At 36.3% G+C, this 27,903-nt stretch overlaps 1 protein-coding gene and 1 pseudogene across 5 annotated transcripts; both read right to left on the bottom strand.

Annotated features, from left to right (window-relative positions):
* Positions 1 to 10,651: 10,651 nt before the first annotated feature.
* Positions 10,652 to 18,592, bottom strand: LOC126624282 (uncharacterized). 5 transcript variants are annotated; one of them, XR_007624039.1, is made up of 6 exons: positions 18,433 to 18,592; positions 18,257 to 18,322; positions 18,101 to 18,162; positions 17,922 to 18,001; positions 16,492 to 17,409; positions 10,652 to 10,973 (listed from the first exon to the last, which is right to left on the bottom strand). XR_007624039.1 is itself a non-coding variant. In XM_050293320.1 (6 exons), the coding sequence occupies exons 5-6, from the start codon at positions 14,329 to 14,331 to the stop codon at positions 12,067 to 12,069; spliced, it is 2,127 nt and encodes a 708-aa protein (XP_050149277.1). In that variant the 5' UTR covers positions 17,922 to 18,001; positions 18,101 to 18,162; positions 18,257 to 18,322; positions 18,433 to 18,592; the 3' UTR covers positions 11,699 to 12,066. The 5 variants fall into 5 exon arrangements, 3 of the variants coding, with proteins under 3 accessions (XP_050149277.1, XP_050149276.1, XP_050149278.1); XR_007624038.1 differs by having other exon boundaries at positions 18,112 to 18,162; XM_050293320.1 differs by lacking the exons at positions 10,652 to 10,973; positions 16,492 to 17,409 and adding exons at positions 11,699 to 12,398; positions 12,537 to 14,331.
* A 7,774-nt stretch (positions 18,593 to 26,366) lies between these two features.
* On the bottom strand, positions 26,367 to 26,474 carry LOC126624871 (small nucleolar RNA R71; annotated as a pseudogene).
* Between the last annotated feature and the right edge of the window lie 1,429 nt (positions 26,475 to 27,903).

Here is a 27,903-nt window from a genome sequence, read left to right as displayed (position 1 = left end):
AGACCCTCGTGGTTCGCGGCGTCGAACGATTGCTCTGGTTCAGGTCATGGTGATGAAGACGAAGGACGAAACAATGTCGCACTCTGAAATAGTACAGCTCGAATCTGGTCATGGTGATGAAGATGAAGGACGAAACGATGTCGCGGTTCTTCACGACGCTATTGGAGTACATCGAGAGCTTGAAGAAGAGCCAGGATTTTAAGATCTTGTCGGGTCGGCTGGCGATGGTGGTTTTCGCAGCGATGGTATCGATGGTCCCGTGGAGGTGGTGATCGGTAGGGGTGAGTGCAGATGAGGTGGGAAGAATGAGGGAGGGGGTCGGTAGGGGTGATTGCAGAGGAGGGGAATGGGTGGGTGTGCGGGGAAGAGAAGGGAGGGAGAAGGAGGGAGGGGGTCGGGAGGGAGGGAGAAGGATGGATGTGCAGAGGTTGGGTAGGTGCAGAGAAGAGAAGGGAGGGAGAAGAGAGGGGGGGTTAGGGTGGGGAAGACGATAGGGTTCTGGGTTTTTTTTTTAATATTTAATTGATTATTTTAATATTTTTAATGACACATGGCGCCCAATCATTGTCCACATGGGCGCCATATTATCAACTAATGGGAGAATTAACAGTTTGACTAACGGATGTATGAGACTGTCCCAAAATTAACACTTTAGGTATGACTCTGGGACGAAAAAACTTCATATACTAAATGTTGAAAACCACAAAACTTCAGGGTAGTAAATAGAGTTTAACCTTATCTTTAATGGCACCCACAAAGATAACGCTAACCCCTGCATCATTAAACTTTTAACATAACCCATAAATTGCATTAAAAATTGGGTAAATTACATAGTAGCCTTTCAGGTTTGAGGTCTATTGCAATCTGATACAACATCTTTAAAACATTTCACTTTCATACCTCAAGTACTATTTTATTTCAATTTCATACAACCGTTAGATTTTCCATCCATGGATCTGTTAAATGCTGACGTGGCTGCCACATATATGACACGTGGCTGCCAAATATCTGCCACGTGGCAAATAAAATAGTTTTTTAATTTAAAAAAAATATATATATATATATATCTGCCACTTTTTTTTTTCTTTTTTTTTCTCTTTCTTCTTCTTCTTCTTCTCTTTCTCTTTCTTCTTCTTCTGGGTTCGGACCCCTTTTTTTTTTTTTTTTTTTTTTTTTTCTTCTTCTTCTTCTCCCTCCTTCTCCTCTTTCTTCTTCTCTTCTTCTTCTTCCTCCTTCTTCTTCTGGGTTCGGTCCCTTTCTTTTTTTTTTTTTTTTTCTTCTTCTTCCTCATCCTCCTCCTCTTTCTTCTTCTCTTCTTCTTCCTCCTTCTTTTTCTGGGTTCGGTCCCTTTTTTTTTTTTTTTTTTTCTTCTTCTTCTTCTTCTTCCTCCTCCTCCTCCTCCTCCTCCTCCTCTTTCTTCTTCTTCCTCCTTCTTCTGGGTTCGGACCCCTTTCTTTTTTTTTTCTTTTTCTTCTCCTTCTTCTTCTTTCTCCTCCCTCTCCTTCTTCTTCTCTCCTTCTTCTTCCTCCTTCTTCTGGGTTCGGTCCCTTTTTTTTTTTTTTTTTTTTTTTCTTCTTCTTCTTCTTCCTCATCCTCCTCCTCTTTCTTCTTCTCTTCTTCTTCTTCCTCCTTCTTCTGGGTTCGGACCCCTTTCTTTTTTTTTTCTTCTTCTTCTTCTTCCTCCTCCTCCTCCTCTTTCTTCTTCTTCCTCCTTCTTTTGGGTTTGGTCCCTTTTTATTTTTATTTTTTTTTCTTCTTCCAATTTCAGGTTTTTAAAAAAAAAATTAAAAAATTATTTTATTTGCCACGTGGCAAACATTTGGCAGCCACGTGTCATATATGTGGCAGCCACGTCAGCATTTAACAGATCCATGGATGGAAAATCTAACGGTTGTATGAAATTGAAATAAAATAGTAATTGAGGTATGAAAGTGAAATGTTTTAAATATGTTGTATCAGATTGCAATAGACCTCAAACCTGAGGGGCTACTATGTAATTTACCCTTAAAAATTTGTAGTAGTGAATTAAGAGATTTTGAAGGAAATATTTTGCGCCTGATAGTCTGATACGTCTCGACTAGTTAAAAATGAATTCGTATATTTAAATTTATGACACATATCCCCTCTATTCCTATTCCTATGCAATAACCAAGGACCTGATAGCAAACGTGTTTAACCTACGCACAACATATTACATGTTAAACTATTTATAGAATAAGAAAATGTTACCCTTTAATTAAATACAAGTTAATTTTTTTCAACAACAAAGCTCCTGGCTTTGGTGAACCAAAAAAAAAAAAAAAATATCCTGCCTTTGGGAGACCAATAGCGGATTGTAGGGGGTAGACATAAAAGCCGTGGATTGCATAACCGAATCGAACCACGATAAAATAAAGTGTTAAAAACTGTATTGACAAAAAAAGGCAACGTAGATTCAAGAACCGGACCAAACCGTTCGTGCCGATTCTAGATTTCATGTTGGCGGAACTGCTAAAAATCGAACCGAACCAAACCGTGAATATAAATAATTAATTGAGTTATGAATTTTTTTTCTTTTCTTTTTTTTTGTGATTTTGAACCGTTTTATCATGTTTCTTAATAAGAGTACTTCAACCTTTCGTTTCTAAATTGTTAAATTAACAACCAGAATGGGTTTGGTAAGCTAAATTCGTTATGTGAATAGTTGATATGAATAATATTCATTAACTTTGTAAAGTTTTGGTGCCATTAAATTTTTAAATCTTCTCTTATTGTAGTTCATCATTCTTATGATTGGTCGTGCATGTGCTTCATTGCGTGATTCAATTATTATCTTTTACTATAAAAATCCTTTACCTTTTTTATATGCTCTAAATATATGTTTGCAAGATTCAAATAATTTATTATTCCGAACCTTGAGCAGCGTGAACCGAACTGGAGCTGTCGTGAACTAAACCGTATGGTTTTAAAAATAAATATAGGTTCCGATTTGAGGGTAGAACCAGGACGAACAGAACCACATCCACCCTTAGTGGATTGGGTGGATATTAATATATGTATTTGCATGAATGAAAATAGTGAAGCAGTGTTGATTGTAGAAGATAAAAAATGTTGTACATTAAATTCTTGATTTTTTCCATTCTGCATAAAAATTATTTTTTTAGACCACAACTTGGACGACAACACCCTAATTTAAGTACCCCAAAAAAAATTAGTTAAGAACTATTGTTGAACCTAAAATCTAAGCCTACGTGGTGCGCAGGCCAAATAATTGATGAGCTAACTACGTCCTTCTGGTGATTGGGGGCTTGCCAACCGGTTGACTGGGCTCAATCAGTGAGTAGTGGTGTGGATGTCGAACGCGCTGCTGACTTTTATTATCTGAGCGATCACAATCGAGAAATGAACATGTCTTGGCCTTTGAGTTTTAGAGTTTGAAGACAAGGTTGCTAATCATTGCGAAGTTCTAAATCATCTGCACCAAGTTCGGCTGCTGCGACTATATTTGTGAAAATATAAGTGCACCGAATTGGTATCAAACTGCATGGACAAAAATACTCAAAAGTGATAAGTGTTTTGGTTGTAAATGTTGTTTGGTTTCAGAATGCTGAACTCTGAAATGCACTTGAGAATGTTAGATCATAGACATGCTTGACTTTCAATGTGCCGAACACTAAGTACCCTGGTAACACCCCACTTCACCGAGAAGGCTAATGAAATGGCATCTTTCAACAAGGACTCAAGGACTCCTTGTAAACAGGGACTTGGATAGATAGTCAGCCGAACTTGAACTAGTGGTCACCTGGATCTACGACTTCAGTGCTGTTAATTTAAACTGAAAATGTAGTCGATTGTCAACACAATGCTATTAATCCAAACTGAAGATGTGGTGACGTAGTTAAAGAGGTTAGTTTTTTCTCAAGGGTTTGTGAGAGTCTCGCGTACAACGAGAATTTGTGCTGGGCAGTTTTGTGTGTTAAGTTAATGGTCATTTGAATGTTACAGAAACCCTTCTATTTATAGGGATGATTTCCATGCTAATTATTCGCACCGAAGTAAAGTCCTACATAGAATGTATATCCTAAACGTTTCCTGCTCCAACCGCTTATCAGATAACTTCCTAATTCGTGTTTAGCCTTTGGTGATGCTAAGACTCTAAACCCAATCATCTTTCTTTATTCGATTCACTACTAAACTGATGAGCCACGAGCCTTGATCCTTAGAATATTACGAATCTGATCAAAACTCATCCTAATCTTTTAACAATTTTATTTATACTAGGACTCAGCTGAATCATCTCATCTTGATTCTCTAACAGACCTTCTTTTAGGGTTTGGCCATCACACATTGGGCAAGGCTCAGTCAAACTTTAGAAGGGTAGGACATATGCCGAGGAACTCCAGTCCATGTCAAGCCTAGGGATGGGCAACAATTATGGCGGGCGGGTAACCATTTATGCTCATACCCGCATAACCGTTTACCCGTTGGATAATTGCCTAAATGGTTATACTCATACCCATAACTGTTTATAAATGGTTAACTATGCCCATAACTGTATAACCATTTTAACTGTAATCGTTTAATACCCATTTACCCTTTTTAACCCGTTTATCTTTTTTTTATTTTTTTTATATTTTTTTATTTTTTTTTACACCCGTCTACATGTTTTTTAACAACTTGAAAATTAAAAAACAAAATTTTCATAATTTTCTTTTTTTATAACAATTAAATATTGTTATAGGTACATTCATCATACATTTCCGTGTTTTAATTTTTTAAGTCCTTATACCATTCCAATACTTGAAATAATAATTTACGAACAATATTTTTAATTGATATAGAATGAAAAAGCAAGAAAATTAGTTTTAAAAAATAAAATTGGAATATAGGATATATAAATTACAGTAACAATGCTAACAAAAGTGAGGGATTAGTTGAAATGGCAAGTTGCAACATGTTTGAGGAACAGGTCTTGGGTTGGATTAAGTGAGTGGGGTTGAGGGGAATTGTTATTTATTTTCCTAATCTTTTGGGAAAACTTTTACTACTAATCCATGTTACCAATGAAGGTAATATAATATTTGTTAAGTATTTTTGGTTACGAAAACTGTTTAGAAGACAATATTCTTGAGTTATTTAACCTATAATGTAAAGTATTAACATAATATATATATATATATATATAATTAGCTATATAAACCATGCACTATAGTCAATAGCATTGATCTAAGTTTTGTTCGATAGAAAACATGGTTTGTGTTAATTTTACATATACAAAATAAATGGGTAAACGGTTATACCCATAATTGTTTATTTATCTAAACAGTTATCCATAACCGTAACCGTGAAATTTAAATGGGCGGGTAACCGCGGTTATCCATATTCGCTGGTATTTTGCCCATCCCTAGTCAAGCCGATAACCTTATCCGGCCCAATCTCAATATTTTGGACCTAACACTATAGAAAAATGCTACTCTTATCATTCAGTTGTACCATCATTTGTACCACCTCTCTAATAGAGATATGACCCACATCTGTTAGTGGATCCCATCTCTATTAGAAAGAGGATACAAATGATAGTACAACTAGATGGTAAATGTAACATTACTCAACACCATATATTACAGTTAACTTGATTAATCAAACTTTTGAGGTGCTTCTGACCAGGAAGCTTGCATATGCTTGTGACCCTTATTTGATTAACAACTAATTAATCTTGTAGACAAAGTCACAAACTCCGATTTAGTGGACATCAATTCCTGTTTTCTGGACCTGAAAAGAAACCAATAACAATTCATGTTTTCTGGACCAAGAATAGAAACCAAGAACATGTTCAGATAGAAAAATAATAATTTTGGCATGATAAAATATAGAAGGTGGCTAGCAAGAAGAGGATTAACTAGTATACAGTATAAAACTAACGAGGTCAAATAACTACTAGTATCTGTGAAGCACTTCAAAAGGACATAGAAAAGGTTGAAAATATCACTTTGTACGTAGTATTGATTAATATTGACCGATATATCGTCAATATTTTATTTTGATTAATTAATTAATTAATTTATTTATTTTATTTATCACTAGCAATTCATCGGACAATTAATCAAATTTGAAATCCACAAATTCACTCGATTTCAGAAAAATAAAAATAAACATGTTATATTAGTAAGGGAGACTTTGGATGCGGTCCCTAGTTATGAATAGTCTTTGACTGAAACCTTGTTGGTTTTCAATTTTTGATCCAAGTCCCTGAAATTAATTGATAATTTATTTCTATGTACGTTACTATATTTTTTAAATTAAAAATTAAAATTTATAGTTGTTTATAGTAATGAGATTTTAAATAAAAAACCATAATTTGTGGGATTAAAAATATTAAAATATAAATATACTATTGTGTGTGTGTGTGTAAACATGGGTACATTCATAAAAAATAACCAAAAAATTATTGTATCAAAACATGGGTACATTCTTCAAAATGGGTACATTTAGCAAAAATAAAAATGGGTACAAATAAATAAAAAAATATGGGTACAATACAAATAAAACTTTAAAAAATATGGGCACAAAAAGAAATTAATATATGGGTACAAATTAAAACTGAAAGGAAAATTGGTACAAATTAAAAAAGGGTTGCAAATTAAAAATGGGTACAAACTAAAAATAAAAATATATGATAAAAAATTTAGCCATAAATATAAATATACTAATTGTAATATTTTTAATATTAAATGAATATATTTAGAAATAAAAAATATTTTATTATTGAAATAATTAATGATATTATTAATACAAAGGACCTTGATCAAAAATTGAAAAGTAATAAGGTTTTAATCAATAGAGTAGTAAAAATAAGGATGAAAACCTAATTACTCCAATTAGTAATGTAAATTAATCATTTTGGTCGGTTATTAGTTTAATTAGCAAGACCAGAAAAATTTATTAGACTGATTATATACGTAACCCAACCGACTTTTTGACCGTACAAACTAATTATTGATTGAACTACGGAACAGGCTCCATATCTTGTTAGCTGGCCATTACAAATCTGTTTCTGTATGATACGAATTACCCCAGTTTCAACTTGATCCTAACTTGTCTTATCTATAATTACAAAATTGGCTACTTGTTTCAACAAAAGTTTAGTAATACAGCTATTTGTGACCACATTAATTATCTTTATCTTGTCATAAAACACACTGATGATGACTTTTAGCCTCTTTCTTTATTCGAAACACAGTCACTTGATGCCTCATCGAGCACCATTTGGGTCTCTTCAAGACCTCTCGAGCAATATTTGAATCCTTTTCCAGACTATTCAAGCAAATGCACAAACTCCTCTTAAATGATTAAAATTCTAGAATTTGAGAAAATATTGCTAAGAATCCTTAACATGCCCATAATTGATTTGGCTAGTTTCATCATACATGGACGATAATTAACGTTGGATAAAGAGGATACTTCTCATATTGTTTGTATAAATAGAGCATCGCCACCAGATACTTGGCGATTCATTATTAAACCGAATACTACATCTCATCCATGCAAAACCGGCTGGTGTTCGTATTCAGGACAACAGGTCACTTAACACGAATGTGGTACACTTGGGTACAACTCGTCCTTACAAAAAACCAGCTTACGACCAACGTGCATATTCCGTACCTACCTACCTAGCTAGATGTGGACACTATGCTAACATAACAATCACTTGCCCTAATAAAAGTCTTGGGGGTAAGATTACATGCGAAACTTTCTCTTCACTGGTGTAGGGTGAACCCTCATCTCAGACCACACATAATTGTGATAAAAATATGATCGACAACACAAGTAAAGTTGTAAATTTTTAGTCATAAAAGTATGGGAAGGGATGGACCCCCAAAAGGATAACAATTAAACTTTTTGGGATTTTGACTTTGAGAGAGTTGATTTTTTGTTAGTCGCAAAAGTGGAGGAAACGTGGAGATGATAAGGAAGGTGTGGTGGAAGGAGAAGGAAAAAGATTCCGTATTCTTTTTCTAGGGATCTTAGGAATCTCGTGATTAAAACTGTTCATTGTACATCGTGTGGTCAAAAATTATTTTAAAATTTAAAATTTAAAATTAAATATAAATAGTACTTAACGAAAACTGACCATACGATATACAATGAACGATTGTGATCACCAAATTCTTATGATCCCCAGCAAGGATCCTTTTCCCAAGCAGAAAACCAGCAGCAGTTGGTTTGCCACACGTTTTGACTCCAAACTCAAAAGCCCCCCGTGGCAAATATAATTATAAAAAAAAATAATAACTCTGCACGTGAAAGTTGCTTTTAAGTTAGGGGAGTGCGCATATCCTCGGCGTCGAGGATGTTTCCTCGTTGCCGATTCAAGTGGCAAACTGCGGTGACGAATGCGCGGACAGGTTTCTGGTTTCCAACCACTTTCCAAGTAGTGTCTCCGTGATATCCGACTCTCTCTCCCTCTCTCCCTCTCTCCCTCTCTCCATCCGCAGTCAAGCTCTGTAATTTCCTCGTCCTGTCCATTGTCCAAAGGTAACAGCGCAGGAAAAATATTACTTTTAAACCATATTCAGATACTTAACAACACAAAACACATGCAGAAGCACCTTGATTATAATAATATTGTAATCTTGAGGTTTTTAGTTGTAGTTTATAAGTTGTTAGACCACTTTCGTCCTCCCTTTCAAAATTGAAAACAAAAATATTACTTTTACATGATTTAGATTATCGCACAGTATAATTGATTCAAGCATCATTGTTACAAAATTTTATATATTAGTGAAGTTCATCACGCATGTCATAAGTGGAAGAGTGTTAGGAAGTTTGGCATCTAATTTTAATTTACTCATACTTTTTTTCTATATATATGTGTTTCTTTTAGTTAATCAAAAGAAATGCATCATTTTGGTTGGTTGAATCCTAAATATTATACTAAGTAAACATGAGGACGGAAATAAATACAATTGCTCATGATCAAACTCAATAGTAGAAAATAAGAGAGAATGCAAGTTTTAATTGCAAGTAAAAATAGGCAATTAAAGTCATGTTCGCATTTATTCGCAGTTGGATCGTTGAGACGAAGTTTGAGTTCACATGTTTGTCAATTCGTCAATTGTTTCACATGTTCTTTATGGAGACATGCGATCACTTCTACGGCAGAAATGCTACTACTAGAAAATACAATGTGCCCTATGAAATTTGGCCCGACAAATCACTTTTCGTCGGGTCAAGCTATTTTACTTGACTAATTTTCCAGTTGGTTGGACAAAGTTGGTCAAAATTTAGAGTTTTAACAAAGTCTTTGCATGATGGAAAATTTTTAAAGGGCAAGGACAAAATTATCGGGCAAACATTTGGTGCCAAAAGCAAAAGCACGTAATTTGTAAAGATTTACCCTATGAAAGAGAGGTTCGTCAACTTGAGGTCCTTTACCTGACGACAAATTTTGTCGGGCGTAGTTTTTACCCACAATGACCTGTTAAAAAAAATCTACCAGATTTTTATTTGTTAAATATTTTTTGTTTAATTGTGTGATTAATTAATTTGGTTGTTGTACATTTGTGATTGGTTTGGAAGAAAATTAAAGGAAAGTTATATATTTGTATTTGACTATAAATTATAAATTAGTAAGTTTAATTTCTTTAGTTGTGATATATATATAGGGAATTGTTATTAGCACTTCACAAATCTCATTCTACACTCCTCACAAGTGTATTTTTCTTTCTAATTATAGAAAGTTTGGAGTGCAAAATGAGATTTTTGGAATACCAATAACAATTTCCTAGATATATATATATATATATATATATATATATATATATATATATATATAATATGAAGCCTTTAAGGGGAAGGGATCCCTATTTAATTTTTTTTTTATTTATAAAAATGGAGATTAGTTGTGGAGCCCACATCATCGAACTTTAACGATCTTAACTGTTTATTTTTCAAGTTGTACCTCGTAGATCATCCTTGCAAAATATTAGCAAAATCAAAAATATTTAAGACATCTAATTGGCTTCAAAGAAATGAACGAATACTTTGTTATATATGAAACAATGAAATCTGATCTTGATAATTAAATAGGTAAATGGTTTCGGATTGAATTGAATTTTTGCAAGGATGATCTATGAATCGAGATTTACAAAATAGACGGTTCATATCATTGAAATTCGATGTGGAGTGGGCCCCACACCTAGTCCCTATTTTTGTGTGTGTGTGTGGAAACTGTGAATTATGTGAAAGTTTGAGTTTGTGTGATTGAAATATTTGTAGCTTAGGGGAATTTAAGGTGCAGCACTAGCCTAGGAAATCATGGTGTGAAGTTTATTAAAGTTCATAACCGTTTATACGAAGTTAATTATCACTATTACAAAAAATACTTTGCGCGACGCAAGTCCTTTGTCGTGCAAAGTAAAAAAACGTTGCCCTCCAAGGCAGTGACAGTAGGGTTTGCGCGACGAAGAAGTAACATGCTTCGCGCAAAGACACTTTGCGCGACGAATGTTACTTCTTCGTTAAGCAAACCCTTGTTTTTTTTTTTTTTGGCAAAAATACTTTTTATTTAAATTTTTATAAATATTGTAATTAAATTATAAATAATAATTAATAAACCAAGAAAAAGTATTTAATTATAAAATATATGAAAATGTACATATAAGACGTCTGAACAAAAAAGAAAAAACTACAAGAAGTAGTCTTCTACGTTTGATACATCAGGCTATTGGGTATCGATTGGGCGAAGTGGCTGGGAGGTCGAAAGTGGAGCAAGATCAGGTGCTGGCATCGGGATTTGAAGGCCGGACATCTGTAAAGCCCGAAAGATCATATTCATCTTATCGTCCTGGGCCGATAACTGGGCTGCAATCTCGGCTTCCCGGGCTGCTTCTTGGGCCACAAGCTGACCTTTTAGGGTTGCCATTTCCTCCATTAGGGCTGACCTGTCCTATGGTCGATCTGGAAGAGGAGGCACCCGTCTCATGAACCCGTGCCTTCCCCATATATCGAAAAAACTTAAATTTAGGACATGTAAATTAGACCCTACTCTAACGTCAAATTTAGGAAAATAAACAGATGATAAGAATGAATTATGATACAAACCGTCAAATCTCTACTCTTCCCGTATACATTTTGTCCATATAATTTCCGTCTCTTTATCCGATGCGTGCATCAAGTACAGATAATTCATAAATCAATGATTTTAAACCAAAGTGAGGAAATAAAGTGCATGTGTTTTCCACTATAACAAGAAAACAGTTCAATGAAAAATACGGACATTGATGATAAAATGTAGTATAAATAGAGCATGTATAATCAAGGTTCTAAAAAGCGCTAGGCGCTAGTCGGGCGGCGGGTAGGGGCCTAGGCGGCCTAGGCGGATTTAGGTAAATTTATTGTATATTTTGTAAATAAGTAGAGATTACATAATGTACATGTATCCAATAAGCTTACAATTTGAAAACACATTAAGCATGTAATCAATCTGAGTGCTTTTGGATGATATATGTATCCAACAAGGCAACAAGTATCCATCAAGCTTACAATCAAAATGAATATTCGTGGATAATACCTGTATGCAATAACAATAAGCATCCAACAAACTTCCAATTTAAAAGCACATTGTCATTGAGCATATAATCAAAATGAGAGTTCTTTTCCTAAGTATCCAACAAACTTACAAATTAAAAGCACATGAAAGTTGTTTTCCTGAGCATCCAACAAACTTACAAATTAAAAGCACATTAAGCATATAATCAAAATGAGTGTTCTTGGATAATACATCATACATGTATGATGTATCCAACAAGTTCACAATTTAAAGTTTAAACACATTACACATAAAATGCAAAATGAAAGGGATAAGGATATAAGATACTTGCAAAGTTTTAAAGCTAGGAGTCTAGGCCTCAATCTCTTCTTCTCCACATCCTTCCAAGACTTTCTCCGTGTCGGACTCAAACTCAATTTCTTCATCATCATCTCCTTCTTCTTCCGTGTCCTCATCCGATACAAAATCTTCTTCATGAAGCTCTCTTACTTCAACATTTCTAGAACTCCTCCTAGGCTCTAGGGAACTATCCACCTCTAATTGCTCTCCATCCATTCCCGAACCAAGCTCAGTTTCTTCATCAACACCCTCCACAATCCATCCTTGTGCCATACTTCACTAGCGAGTAGTATATCCACTTTCTTCTCTTTCTCTCTTTTCTTCTTGTTCATGATCCTCGCATTGAATTGGACATAGACCAAATTATTCAACCTTGTAGTATCTAGTCTATTCCTTTTCTTTGTATGTATTCCCTCAAAAGTGCTCCAATTTCTCTCACACCCGGATGAACTTGTAGTCAATGAGAGAATTTTGATAGCAATTCTTTGCAAATTAGGCACACCATTGCCATAAGTAGACCACCATGTAGCTAAAAAAGTACAAAGTACACAATTTGAATTAGACTAGTAAAGATAAACAATTAGAACTAGACTAGTAAAGAAAGACAATTACAATTAGACTAGTAAATAAAAACAACTAGAATTACATTACTCAATTAGAATCATACCTGGATCATAGTTGTCATCATTCTCAACGCATCCAATCTCCGCCAAATGTCTTCCAAATCCACCATCTTTTTTCATGTACTTCGGCATCTCTATATTAATAACTCGATTTTGGACTTCAAAGTTGTTGGGGAAGAACTTCTCAACACAAGTAAACATGGCGTCCATAACTAATGAATCATGTTGAATGCTTGGATCCTTGAAGAAGTAATAAGGATTCAAGAAGTAGGCCGCCAAATGTAATGGACCATCAAGCCGATCATGAGCTTTTTCATCAATAATTTGTATGATTGGTCTATAATGGGTCTCATTATTTTGCAATGCATCTTTGATCTCATTCCTCACTTTTTGTAGCTCCCCGTACAAAAACCCCATTGATGGCTTTTTATCCCCATCCACAAGTCGAAGAACCTTAAACAACGGTTCAAACACTCTCAAGCAAAGTGAGACCCCATTCCAAAATTGTGCACTCACCATGGTAGCATATGCCGCTTTCCCCTTTGTACTCTTGGAATGTTTGCATTGTTCCCATTCATCACTAGCAACCATAATCCTCAAGTCTTTTTTCTTATCAACCAAGCTTTGCAAAGTTAGGAAAGAAGTTGCAAATCTTGTGACTCCGGGCCTCACTATGTCTCTTTTCTTTGTATACTTTCTCATCAATGCTAATGTTTTATGATGAGCATAAATGAAGATAGTAAAAGCCTTGGCCTTTTCAATCACTCCTTTGAACCTAGGTAGGTTACCAATTCCTTGAAGCATGAGGTTCAACGTGTGAGTGGCACATGATGTCCAAAACATGTGTGGCCTCTTTTCCAACATCTTGGTTGCCGCGGCCATATTGTTAGAAGCATTGTCGGTTACCACTTGAACAACATTTTGTGAACCAACTTCTTCGATACACTTGTCAACATATTCAAAGATGTATTCCCCGGTGTGTGCTTCACTAGAGCATTCCTTGGAAGAAAGAAATATTGTGCCTTCTTTGCAATTCACACACAAATTCATTATACTTCTTCTTTTTCGGTCGCTCCAAGCATCGGTCATAATTGAGCAACCATTCAAAGCCCATTCTTCTTCATGCTTCTTAAGAGATTGTTTTACCCTCTCCACCTCTTCTTTCAATAAAGGCTCTCTCAAATCATATTGACTTGGAGGTTGGAATCCCGGGCCAAATTGACCAACCGCTTCAACAAAGCGTTTGAAGCTGTCATTCTCAATGGCATGAAAAGGAATACCGGCTTCATAGACCCATCGAGCCAGATATTGACCCACCTGATGTGTTCTATCCTTCCAAATTGCATCATGGAGATTTTGTTGTCGCTTACTCATGCTTTCATCATTTGATTTTGAAGAGTCGGGATTGATGGAGGATGCAAACCTATTAATGGGCCCAAGAGTTCGCGACCTTTTCCTTGACCCAACAACTTCAATATCTTCATCTTCTTCAATATGTGGAAGTTGAACCTCTTCCCTCACTTCTTCATGGTGCATGTATCTTTCTTTCTTCTTCTTGTTTGCTTCATCTAATGCGGCTTTACATTTTGCTTTATCTTCATCCGAAGACTTTGTGCATCCAGCTACATTTCCCTTGACATGGGCTATGTGTTGTTTCATTCTATAAATGCCACCACTGAGTATTTTTTTACACAACTTACATTTCACCTTATCCGAGTTTGAAGGATCCGCCAACACCCTATATTCCCATCCCACATCGTCTGAAGCACGCTTTAATGGATTATCTGACTGGGTGGACGACATTGGATTAGATGCTCCAGATGATACGGTGCCCGCCATCTAAAAAAGCAGAAAATCATTTAGGAGATTTGCTTGTATCCAAAAAACAGACAACAAGTGTGATATTTGATCCTCATTGAACTTCAATATAGAAGGAACACATACAGAAAATGCATCGATGCACGTTGAATGCTTCAGATTACAAGAAGAAACAGAGTCTTATTATTCATGCAGAAAACCAAACTGCCAACTGCCATTTGCAAGGGTTCCCCATATCAGAAATGCATCGATTTTCCTAATTTGGCTGCCATTTGCAAGGGTTCCCCATATCAGAAAACCAAACTGCCAACTAAGTCATATATTATAATTTATAAATTTATAAATACTTCTTTCTTATATGTTAGAACTATGTGATGCTAAAAAAAATGTGGTAAAACCACATTGAGATTTAAGAGTGAATTCAAACTCGGATTTTACAAGGTATTTATGTATCTACGCACGTGTTGAGATTGAATCACGTATGATCATTGACATTCATAAAAACTTATAGGAAGAATGGGATGCCAGCACAGTTAGTAGCAACATATCAAGAATGAGAATGCAGAACAGATTGGAAGCAACAACTAGGCGGGAGAGAGCACTGGCGTACGCCTTTTCACAACAGGTACTGAACTTCATTCCTAAAAGAGTCGGGATTCTATTGTGCAACCGGTGATTAACACTTCTCTCTCTCTCTCTCTCACGCGATGTGAGAGATAAGAGAAACCAAGTGACTAAGAGAGAGAGAGAGAGAGTGATAAATAACCGACTACATCCAAGATTTTGCCCTGAAAGAGGTTCTAAGACTCCTCCTATGGTTTTGGAAACTAATTAACTTGGTATTATTTGTTTGAAGCTAAGGATCTGCTCAAAGAAAAGGCACACCACATCTGATGGCACAGACCAGAACATGGGTTGGAGCTGGCTAGAACGGTGGATGGCAACCCGCCCTGCTGAAATCTCCCCCGCAGAAAGTCATATAAGCATTAAATACACTACTCAAGCCTAAGGCTCAACCACATTGATGCATGGTATGCAACTTATTCAAATCAAATTGGCTGCTCTAATACTTCAACTAAACTATGACTACACAATTGAAAAGTGTTTACTTACTGCTGATAATCGAAGCATATGAGTCTATCCTATGACTACACAATTAAACAATGTTTAATGCATCATGCAACCACTCAATCCATTCCACACACACACCCCATTGAGAAAACTAACACAATCGAAAGAAAAAATAAGACCCAAAACTAGTAGTATTAATCTGGTATTAATCAGTTCACACGGTTCACCACAAATAATCTGGTGGTATGAAATGAATCCACACACCCCATTGGTCTAATTGTATTAATCTGATTTGATTCATGAATCATTTCATGGCACCACAATATAATGTCTATAGTATTAAGAATTTACTTCCAGTCTTAGATTACAGAATCTTGCATATAAAAAAAAAATCTGAAAAACCAGTGCTATTCACTTAGGCTGCTGGGCATCTCGTTTCCTTGTAGCAACTTAATATTATATATCAATTTCAAATCATCAATGCAAATTGCAGAGCAGCAAATCATCGCAATTAGCATCAAATATCAACTAGATTTTCGAATAAAATATGGGAAATGGCGAAATGCTAACCTGCTGCAAGTCTGCAACTATTGCCAGAGGTGGAGATTAGGGAAACGACTCAAATGAGAGAGGTGGATTGTGGAAATCTGGAGAGGCGAGATGATTTGCCCAGTAAGGAAGTAGAGAGATGCTGCCCAGCAAAGGATTCGATCAGTCGACTCGAGACTTGAGAGCGAGACGGCCGAAGTCGAAGACGACAGAGAGCAAAACAGAAGAAATGTTTACAAAATTAGGTTAACAGGGGATTGTACACGGGGGAAAGAGGGAACTTTAGAATAAAAAAAAAAAAACTTTAAAAAGGCGCCTAGCTCCGCCCAGACGCCTAGCTCCGCCCAGCCGCCTAGCTCCGCCCAGCCGCCTAGCCCGCCTAGGCGCCGCCTAGGGCCGCCTAGGCTCCAGCCGATTTTTCATGACGCCTTGCCCAAAATCGGGGCGGGGCTCCGCCGCCCAGCGCCTAGGCGCCGCCTAGGCGCCGCCTAGGCCGATTTTTAGAACATTGTGTATAATAAGTTATTAACTGATTGCAATTAGGAAAAAATTATGACTTACATGGGTACCGTCACGACCAGCTAAGGGAGTCATTGACACCAAAAGTCATGGACACAGTTGATCACCTACACCGTCATCACATAACAATAACACCAAAAACCACAGAAGGTTCCACATTGCGGAGAGTTTTTTGGTTTTTGATTCTCGAAATGGTATATGATATGGTCCAGTAGTAAGCTCCAAAGACACAAGTGCAAATGAATTATGCAACTACCACGTTTTTCAATGGCTACTTTCTAAGGGGTGGTTTGAGAGTGAGGTGATTAAAAAAAAAGCACCTATGAAAAAAAGCTATGAGGGTTTTAGGTGTTTGGTAAACTGAAAAAAATAGCTTATTTTGGAAGCTGCTGTGAGAATAAGCTGAAATCAGAGGAAAAAGCTGAAACTGCTATTTGCAGCTTTGGAAAACTAGCTTTTTTTCAAAGCACACGGAGCTACAGTGCTCCTTTAATGAAAAGACCCACTATCAGACTGCTTTTTTTTTTTCCAAAAGCACTTTTACAAAAAAGTTTACCAAACACTCTGCTGATTTATTTCACAGCCGCTTATTCTCACAGCACAGCCGTTTATTCTCACAACAGCTTTTTTTTCAAAGCACAGCAATACCAAACCAGCCCTAAGTGTCATCAACACCAACAGTTTTAGTTACACACACACACACATGAAATGGAAATCCTACGATAGGGTTTAATATAAATTGAGGTATAGAACTGATCACATTTGGAGAAATTTGAGCCGCTAAAAACTATTATGCACTTAATATAAACACTGCATTCACAAATGAGAAAGCACACAAGTGTAGTGTAATGTACTAAAGAATTATTTGTAGAGTTTTCCAAAAGTGTCTCTCAAGAGAGCAACATCAGCACCAACAACTTCAGCCACCTTCTTCCCATCTTGAAAGAGATGGAATGCAGGCTGCACCAGAGTACACACATCAAATTACGAACCAAATAGATCTTGGATTTTACCATATCCAAGTAAAAACATATAGAATTACTAAGAAGCAAAACCAGTAATAATCCATTCAAAAGACCATCCTAAAAAGATCATCCCACGAGTGCCATGAATAAAAGAAGCTATATACGAAGAACAAAATAAATTGGAGCATTTTCTTTTAAACATAATAAGAGCAATCATTTACCACAGCGGAAATATTCAACTTGCCCAAAGTGTTTGTAACTCCTTCTTGTATATAGAATAAACAAGGTTAGGTATGAATTTAAAAAAAAATCATGCTCCCAAATTAAAAATAAATGAAATTACATTCAAACTAGCTAACCATTACATGCCAGATAGCTATAAGCCCACAAGTATAGTTATTGCTAAAACTAACTTCAGAATTGAAACCCGTAACAAATAACTAGATTAACAACACTTAAAAATATAACTAGTTTCCATAATAACTAGTTTCCTATGCGAATGCGCACCTCATCGATGTCAATCTTATATGTTGTTACATGTGGGTATTGCTCACTCAACTCTCCAATGACTGGAGATATGAACCTGCCTGCACAAGAGATCACACCAAAGTACCAATTTCAAGTTCAAAACACATAATTACACCACATTCCGTGCCAATGACTTCATTGCTTAAAAGAAAACGTACTTCGAACTTACAAGGCCCGCACCAGACTGCAGTGAAGTAGAAAAGTGCTGGCTCATCTCCGTCTATATGAAATTTAACATATAAATCAGATAATTTGCATAAATGTTTGATAAGTTTTCTCAAAACAAAACAATTTCGAAAACCCAGAAAAATTACCCTTAGCTTTGCTGATTGCGCTGTTGTATTTATCCTCTGACTTAATGACAACAATGTTTGAGGAACCTGAAATTCAAGTCAATCAAGAACTCAATTTAATGAGCTATTCCAAAACCCAAAATTCAAAAATTGAAACATTGAACAATGGCTGAAACAATAACAAAAATACAGATTACCTGAGGGCGAGGAGAGAGGTCGGAGCTGCAGAAAGCAAGGGTTTGGGGAGTGGTGTATTAACTACATTGCAGAAGATGAAATTGATACAGAGGAAGAGGAAGAAGTAGAGAGAAACAAGAGAGAATCTAGAGAGAAAGTGAGTTTAGAGAGAGAAATATGCTTTTGTATTGATTGATTAAAAATGAAGATTACACATAATGTTTATAAAGAAATCCTAACTATTTTAACCAAATACTAACTACCTAACTATATTACTAACTGTATTATATTTGTTCCCTTAATACTCCCCCTCAATCTCAACTGGGGTAACCCAGTTTGAGATTGGAAGACCAACTGCAATCTGTCTTGCAACCTGTCCTGCCTTTGCCCCCTTACCGAAAGCACCATTTAGCCACGCTGCTACATACCTGCTTGTTTGGACAGCTAACCCTATATCATTCAATTTTCTCTGTTGAAAATATTGCTGCCATTGTTTAATATCAACAGACTTCACTTTCTCATTAACCACGAAAATGCCTACTGTCAATTTCCCTGTAAGCCCTACTTTCCTGTAAAAGGAAATGGCCTTCTCTGATGCACTTGCTATCAATCGACGCTTTTCATCAAATGCTTTAACCTTGTTCACGACATCTTGTCCAATAGCTGAACCCTTTGCAAACATAAGTGATTGTCCACACCAAATATGATACCCTGTTTCCCAAATATATTCACTGCCTCACCACAACGTAATTTTACAATCCCTTGCAAACCAAGCCTTTCAACAGCTACAACTCTAATGAACTAATCTTTTCAGAAAACATGGCTTCGTGCCCACAAACTTCAATCAACTAATCGATACAGAAAAATGGCTTAGTGCCAAAAAAAAAAAATCAATCTTGAAATGGCTTCGGGCCGCAAACAAACAATAATGGCTTCGTGCTGCAAACAAAGAATAATGGCTTTGTGCCCAAACAACAAACAATCTTTAAATGGCTTCGTGCCCAAAGAAACAAACTTTAAATGGCTTCGTGCCGCAAACAAAGAATAATGGCTTCGTGCCTCAAAGAAATCAATCGACTACTTCACAAAATCAAAGAATCATACACTTTTGCAGGGAATTGGCAGCTCCACCAGATCATCAAAGTAGTGGAACAGAGAACAGAACATGAATCAAATAACACCAGAGAAGCACAGAGAGCTGATATGCATACAACACCAAGAAGAGACCATAATTTGACAGAGTCCAAGATCCCACTTTCCAATCAGCACAGCAAAACCACAAAAAGAGAAATTCCCAGACGAACAACCAAAAAGAATCACCACCGAATCAGCTGAAAAACTTTCTTGGATGCCATCTCAGATACTAAAACCAAGAAACCAAATTAACCAATCTTCCCAGATACTAACACCAAAATTAACCAAGAAACAAAATATAACCTTCACATGAAAAATCTTCACAATTAACACAGAATTCCTCACTGAGACAATCAAACAAACAGTTGGAGTGCATAAAGAAAGATGAAACCTGAATCTTTAGTTCTTGATCGAAAAATGCCCAGAGAAACACCAGAAATCATCGACCATTACATCTAACACAGCGGATGTAGTACCACCTAGGACCGAGACCTATCTTGCTATTGGAACCCGGCAAGAACAAAATTGCGTATGAAATAACACTTGCAACAGAGCATTTGCTGTTCTGTTGAGAGCCCATGTGATGGATTCTGATCGAATTTCCAATACCCCAATTGAAATCAGCGAGGTCAGCAACGACGTCTTCCAGATAAAGTATTTGATGGTGGTGGTCTGCAAAACTCCAAAAAAAAAAAACATCAACTTGTGAATCAAATTGGCGAGGTCGGCGACGACGTCTTCCAGATAAAGTATTCGATGGTGGTGGTCTACAAAACTCCAAAAAACATCAACTTTTGAATCCCAGAGAAACCCACTTCGCCTTCACCCTTCTTCTTATCATCCATAGTCTTTGCAGTCTTAGTTGTCACGAATTCACCATCAGAAACAAGACCCACCTCGCAATTTCCCATGAAATCTTTGACAACTCCATCAGATGCAGGAAACCCAAAAATTAAATCCAAAGATACGAGCTTTTCATTCGCAGAATTGGGAATTTCTTGAATTTCTTGAACAATCGCGGAAGCATCGAAAAATCTAAAGAAAATTTGAGGAGAAACTAAACTAGAGAAGGAAAAGAAAAATACAAACTACTAAGAAGTGGAACCACCAGAATCCATGGCGTGAGCCTGGTGGCTCTGATACCATATTAACGACATTGCAGAAGATGGAATTGGTACAGAGGAAGAGGAAGAAGTAGAGAGAAACAAGAGAGAATCTAGAGAGAAAGTGAGTTTAGAGAGAGAAATATGCTTTTGTATTGATTGATTAAAAATGAAGATTACACATACTGTTTATAAAGAAATCCTAACTACTTTAACCAAATACTAACTACCTAACTATATTACTAACTGTATTACATTTGTTCCCTTAATATGGTGGAGGGAATTGGAGGCGGAGTTGGTGAGGTGGGGATTGAAGAAGCTAGGGTTTGGAAAGAAATGGAAGGAAGGCTGTGACGATGAAGAAGCGCGGCGCAGGACTTGCTGCGATTGCCGTGCCATGGCTACTATAAAATGCAAAAAAAAATTCAACAAATTGTCTTACCTTAAGATTGGAGTGGCGAAGTGAGCACTTAGCAGCTAGTGGTGGAGAATGCGACTGGAAGGGGGAAAACAATGGTGATTGGCGACTTGGTGAGCGATGACTGGTGAGAGGCCGTGCAAGAGAGCTTGGGAGGTGGAAGGAGAGGACGACGCACCTGGTCTTTAGGGTTTCGTTCAGCCTCTGCGATTCTGCAACAGAGAGAGACCGAGTGAGAGAGAGGGAAGAGAGACCGACTGTTTTCCAATTGCACGGTTTGCACCTCCATTTTGTCCAAAGTCATTGACTTTGCCTGACGAAGGTGTACATTCGTCGCACAAACTTCTTTACGCGACGAAGGTGCCCCTATGTCGCGCAAAGCTATTTTACTTGACAAATGCACACCTTCATCGCACAAAGAACGTTTGTGCGACGCAGCCTGTGCGTCTTGCAAGATTTTGGAAAAATTTAAACAAAGCGCATATTTTTTTACAATTAAACAGCTAAAATTTTAACACATTGCACGATGCATGTATACATTAAGATGTCGTGCAAAATTGGTTTGCGCAACGACACATCATGGAGTTGCGCAAGTTATATTTAAAAAAAAAATTTATTATAAAATTTACTGAAAATGTGACTTTACTATCTTCAAATTCAATTTTTTTTACATAAAACCCACAGTAATATATTTTTCTAACAAAAACTCGATCTGAACTACAATAATAAATTTAAAGCTACTTAATAAATATATATATATATACACACACACACACATACCACTCAACTTGTTGGGATAAACACACACACACACACACACATACCATTCAACTTGTTGGGATACGCATTCTATGAAACTAGTTTCAACAATCGAACCGTCAAAATTGTTTGCATATGCTTTGAGATCGCATATGCGAAAAATCGAAAAAAATAAACATTCAAAGATTAAGTAATGGGACAAAAGTTTTTCGACGGTTATAAACGAAAAATCATGATTTAATGGTAGTTTTAACTCCGATTTTGATGAATTTTTATAGCTATACTCTTTGATCCTATATGAATACAATGAATGAATTCGATCTTCAATTTAAAATATTTACACAAGTGGATAAAACAAAATCTTATGTTATACATAATGAAGGTATAAATAAACTTCAAGTGTTAGTGAATCTATTGTTTTGATTGGATACGCATTGTACGAAACTAGTTTCAACGATCCAACCATCAAATTCGTTTGTATATACTTCGAGATCACATACACAAAAAATCGTAAAAAACATACATTCATAGATCAAATAACGGGATAAAACTTTTCGACAGTTATAAACGAAAAATCACGATTTAACAATAGTTTTAACTCTGATTTTGATGATTTTTTTTATAGCTACACTCCTTGATCCTATATGAATACAATGAACGGATTGGATCGTCAATTTAAAATATTTACACAAGTAGATACAACAAAGTCTTATGTTATATTTAATGAAAGTATAAATAAACTCCAAGTGTTAGTGAATCTATTGTTTTGATGGGATACGCATTGTACGATACTAGTTTCATCAATCTAATACTCAAATTTGTTTGTATATACTTCGAAATCGCATATGCCAAAAATCGCAAAAAACAAACATTCATAGATCAAGTAACGGGACAAAACTTTTCAACGGTTATAAACGAAAAATCACGATTTAACAGTAGTTTTAACTCCGATTTTGATGAATTTTTGTAGCTACACTCTTTGATCCTATATAAATACAATGAAATGGTTCAATCGTCAATTTAAATTTTTTGCACAAGTGGATACAACAAAATCTTATGTTATACTTAATGAAAGTATAAATAAATTCCAAGTGTTAGTAAATATGTTGTTTTGATGGGATATGCATTGTACGAAACTAGTTTCGATGATCCAACCGTCAAACTTGTTTGTATATACTTCGAGATTGCATATGCCAAAAATCGCAAAAAACAAACATTCAAAGATCAAGTAACGGGACATAATTTTCGATGGTTATAAATGAAAAATCACGATTTAACGGTAGTTTTAACTCCGATTTTGATGAATTTTTGTGGCTACACTCTTTGATCCTATATGAATACAATGAATGAATTCAATCTTCAATTTAATACCTTCTAATAATATATTTCCCAAATTTATCCCTGTTAGCTTTGCGCGACGGAAGGGACCTACGTCGTGCAAAGTTGGGAAAAAAATGGTAAGGCATTCTTGGTTTGGCACCAAAATCATGCGTGACATGCATGACATGTCGCGCAAACGGCCTTTGCGCGACGTTTTGTGTTTAGCGTTGCGCAAACATACTTTGCGCGACGAAATTTGCTCCGTCTCGCAAACATGTTTTTTTTACTAGTGTATGTTGATTAACTTTGGATAACAAATTTGAAAAAAACCTTAGACCTATTTAAGAGTCTGTTGGATGGGTATCTAGATGCAGCAATATGCTCTCCGTGATCTAAATGATTCTTAAATTGTCCAGTTCAGACAATTTGGGAGTGCACTAGTATGTGTTTAGGGTTTGTAGTGAACATGGCTAAGTTTTGATCCTGAAAAATCCGAATGTATCCCCTTAATGTTCTTCAAATGCATACTAGATATTTGTTTATAATATCTATGTCATGCACTTGGGGAACCCTAAGGCAATGCTACCAAATTTTTTAAGATCGAAATAGTTGCATGAATTGCAAACCACAACACATAAAGTACATTTTTGAATGTGATGTGATCATTAGCAAAGGTATAAAGGGGTGATCAAGCGTATATCAAATTATTATGATGACTAAATTCTCTGAAAATAGGCACAATGGGTGATGAACCAACATTTATACTATATATTTCCCCCTTTTGTATTTCTTTTCTTGTCTAGTTTAGCTGGAAGTTTTAAGTTTGTGTGATGGTTTTGCCATTTTGTGTTTCTAGGAGCAGCAGGATCAAGTTTGCCATTTTGAAGATGACCATATCTAGTTTTCAGCTCAAAAATTCCTAGCAAATTTTTCCCATTTTAAGAATGAAGAAAGTAGACATTTCATGCTTTCTAAGGACATCTCATTCATTGAAATCTAAGGACTTTTGGTCTACCAAACGTTATGGCCAATTCTGCCCACTCTAGCTAATAAAATAAGAAAGTAAATGCACCTTGTGCTTTGCTTTGTCATCAGCACTCAACATAAAATTGGGTTTTAATTCCACTCATTGGCCTTTGGAGCAAAAGAAAAGCCGAGAGGAGAAAGTGGAGAGCACAACTGCCCACTCCATTAACTAATAAAATAAATCAACACACGGCAACAGAGAGCAGGGGAGAAGAGGAATAAACTGATTAGAGTTTTCTGTAGAGAGTGCAGAACATGGCAGAGGGAGAGCATAGAGCAGGAAATGGAAGGGGTGCCGTAGCTCCAAATTTGAAGAGAAGAAGAACATGCTCCTCTCTTAGAGGAAAAGATGATCGGAGAGCTCATCTCGTAAAAAAGGGTTGCTTTCTTTCTTTGATTTTTAATGGATAATTCCTTATGTATTAAAACAAGTATGTGTAACTAATTTCCTTTTTTCTAGAGTGAGGCCATGAGCCTCAACATGATTACGTAGATTTCTCTTTCAATTGCTTAAGTGTTGTTACATGCTTGCTTTGATATTTTCAATCATTGAATTAAACTATCTATGTGCCTTGATGCTTGATCACCATTAGGATGCTTAGAAAAGTCATCGGATGCAATTTTGAACGAATGTCACGTTAAAATTGGTTATGCTTCTTGTGCTTGAGCATTGTAATTTCTCCTAAGGTAAATATCATACTTTTAGGGATTACATGGTTTAACAAAAGGATTTTCACCAAGATTAATGAATCACCCATGTTTATATTTAAACCAAATGTCATGGATAAATTGCATGTAGTGGTATGCATTTTAGCTTGAATGTCACAAGTAAAACATACACAAGGAAAACCCAACCTTCAAAGCATGTGTGTTTTCGATTACTTAAGCAATTGGAAGAGCTACATAGGAGTGTTGTTGGTAAAGGTTGAACTCTAGCGCCTTGTCAATCTAATTTTCTTCAATTATTTGTATTATCTTGAGTTTCTATATTTACTTGTTTTGTTTAGTTGGATCACTATTCCTATAAGCCAATTCCCATCTTAGATATTTGTTTAAGTCATGTACAGTAGTATTTAGTTTCGTTGAATTAGTGTAGTTCTTAGAGTTAACTAAATTAAATACATAAAAACTCGTAAATTGTTTATATCAGTCCCTGAAGAGATCGACATTGCTTGAGCCATTCTATACTACAAACACTTGTTGTCATGCAAGAATTTTCTATGGTTTAACCTTTGTTTTACAAGTGGTAAAATTGCTATCCAGAAATTGGCGGCATTGCCGGGGACTGTGCCAACAGTTCCCGAGCTTTTGTGTTTATTTTGCTTATGCTTATGTTTATGTCTTATTTTTATTAATTGTTATTCAAAAAAAAAAAAAGAGCAATTAATTTAGTTAAGTTTCGATCTTTGATTAAGTGCAGTGGATGGGTGGTGTGAGATTTTTGTCTTTTTTTAACTAACTATTGGTTGCCAATTTGCATAAACTATGTTTTTGATTGATCTGGGTTTACTTAGTTTCTTCCCCCTTTTGTTGTTTAGTTAGTTTATGTTAAGTTTTATTTTATTATTTTTATTGTGGCTTAATATTTTTGTTGTTTGTTTAGGTGTAGTATATGGTGATTGGAACAAGGTCCAAGGATCAAGTGCTTGCTCCTTACGACCCTGAACCAGAAAGGAGTGCAAGGAAGTTGGCTAGAGAAAGATATTTAGCACAAGATTCCAACCTTTATGATACTTTTCTTGAGGATTTGTTTCGTGATCCTGAGAGCAGCACACCTATTTTCCAACCTTTGGTCCTATTTGCAAACATGGCCCTAGCCTTACTTGCAACAGGTCAACCTTTAAGGGATTCATTGGCAGCGAGAGTCAATGTAGTGCCAAGGTGCATTGTATAACCAGATGTGGAAGATGGGACAACCTTTGAAATCAAACCTCACATCCTCAACATATTGCCATCCTTTCATGGGTTGCCAAACAGTGATCCCAACATGCATTTGGCTGATTTTATTAAGGCATGTGACAACACCATAATCAGAGGTTTCTCTTCTGAAGCTATCAAGTAACGCTTGTTCCATTTCTCTTTGAAGGACAAAGCCAAGGCATTGCTACATTCTCTCCTTGCCAATAGCATTACACCGTGGACAAAATTGCAACAAAAATTTCTCAGTAAGTTTTTTCCCTCTTCTAAGGCTCTTGCACTCAAGAAAGAGATATTGGTTTTCACTCAAAAGCCAAACGAGTCTTTCCATGAAGCTTGGGAATGGTATAATGAGATGTACACAAAATGTCCTCATGCTAGGTTTGATTCTAACCTTCAAATGAACATCTTTTATGATGGTCTCAATGCCACCACCAAGAGTCAAGTGAATGCATCTACTATAGGTCGCTAATGTCGAAATAAGCAAGGGAAGCATTTGAGTTGTTTGATATAATGGCTTCTAAATCCCAACAATGGAGAGAAGAACAAACACAAAAGAGAGGAGTTTTCGAGATTTCTCAGAGTTCTCTTAATGTTTTTGCTCAAATTGCTAAAATGGAAAAGAATTTTAATGCCAAGTTTGCTGCCTTATTACAAATCTCCTCCATGCCCAATGCCCAAGAAGCTTGCATCATTTGTAGTGAGACAACTCATGACATTACTCAATGCCCCAACAAGGATAGCTACCCTGAGCTTGTGTAAGAGCATGTGAATATGGTGAATAATTATATTAGACCCAGGAGTGACCCTCATTCCAATATATTTGTACCATACTTGACCAATCCCGAAACTACTGAGCAACGGTCAACGTTATACCGTCAAGGACCCAGAAGAGTTTCCCTCAAACTAGGAGGACAATTACAGCGCGACACGTGTCGACATCAGAAGCCAATCATAGCGCGACACATGTTAACACCAGAAGCCAATCACAACACGACACGTGTCAATGTCAGAATGAAACTAGAAACTCTCTTCTATAAATAAAGATCATTCTCTCACAATATTTCCTAATGTCATTTGTACTAAATCATTCACTAGTACTTACTAAAGGAGAGCTTGAACCTATGTACTTGTGTAAACCTTTCACAATTAATGAGAACTCCTCTACTCCGTGGACGTAGCCAATCTGGGTGAACCACATACATCTTGTGTTTGCTTCCCTGTCTTTATCCATTTACATACTTATCCACACTAGTGACCGGAGCAATCTAGCGAAGGTCACAAACTTAACACTTTTTGTTGTACCAAAGTCCTCATTGATTTTGTGCATCAACATTTGGCGCCGTCTGTGGGAACGACACTTATTCCTACTATCTTCAGCTTTGTCAAGCTGGTTTCCACCATTCATACACTCTCTTTTGACTAGGCATCCCTCTCCAACATGGGGAGCGAAGGAAGCCATAGCACACAGAATGACGCCCCTCTTGCACCTAGTGCGAAGCAATGAAAGAAGGAAGGAAATAGGGTTGCTCTTCAACCTAAAGTCGATGAGCTAGAAGCTTAGAACAATAAGATAGCAATGAAGAATGAGGCGTACTCAAACACGCGAGCTCGTTACCCTTGTAGACATCAACCATCATCTGGGTGCCCCTCAACACGGAGGGTCACTTTCATTCGACATGGGTATCCCTGATGAGGAGTGAGCTAATCATCAAAACATTGATCAACATGAGACTTCTCTCAACCCAGTTGCTTCGACCTGAAGCAGGAGAAGTGGAGGAAGACACCTCCTTGCAAAAGGGTTGGAAGGATCG

This window comes from Malus sylvestris, chromosome 5 (assembly GCF_916048215.2).
Source record: "Malus sylvestris chromosome 5, drMalSylv7.2, whole genome shotgun sequence".
In the NCBI taxonomy this organism is placed as follows: domain Eukaryota; kingdom Viridiplantae; phylum Streptophyta; class Magnoliopsida; order Rosales; family Rosaceae; genus Malus; species Malus sylvestris.
This window is presented reverse-complemented; position numbering and strand designations above follow the sequence as displayed.

What these genes read in the sequence shown, in the direction of transcription:
- LOC126624282 (XM_050293320.1), bottom strand. Translation starts at nt 14,331, where the DNA reads ATGGCGGGCACCGTATCATCTGGAGCATCTAATCCAATGTCGTCCACC. An exon ending in TGATGACAACTATGATCCAG is followed by an intron (nt 12,399 to 12,536) that starts GTATGATTCTAA and finishes GTACTTTTTTAG; the next exon opens with CTACATGGTGGTCTACTTAT.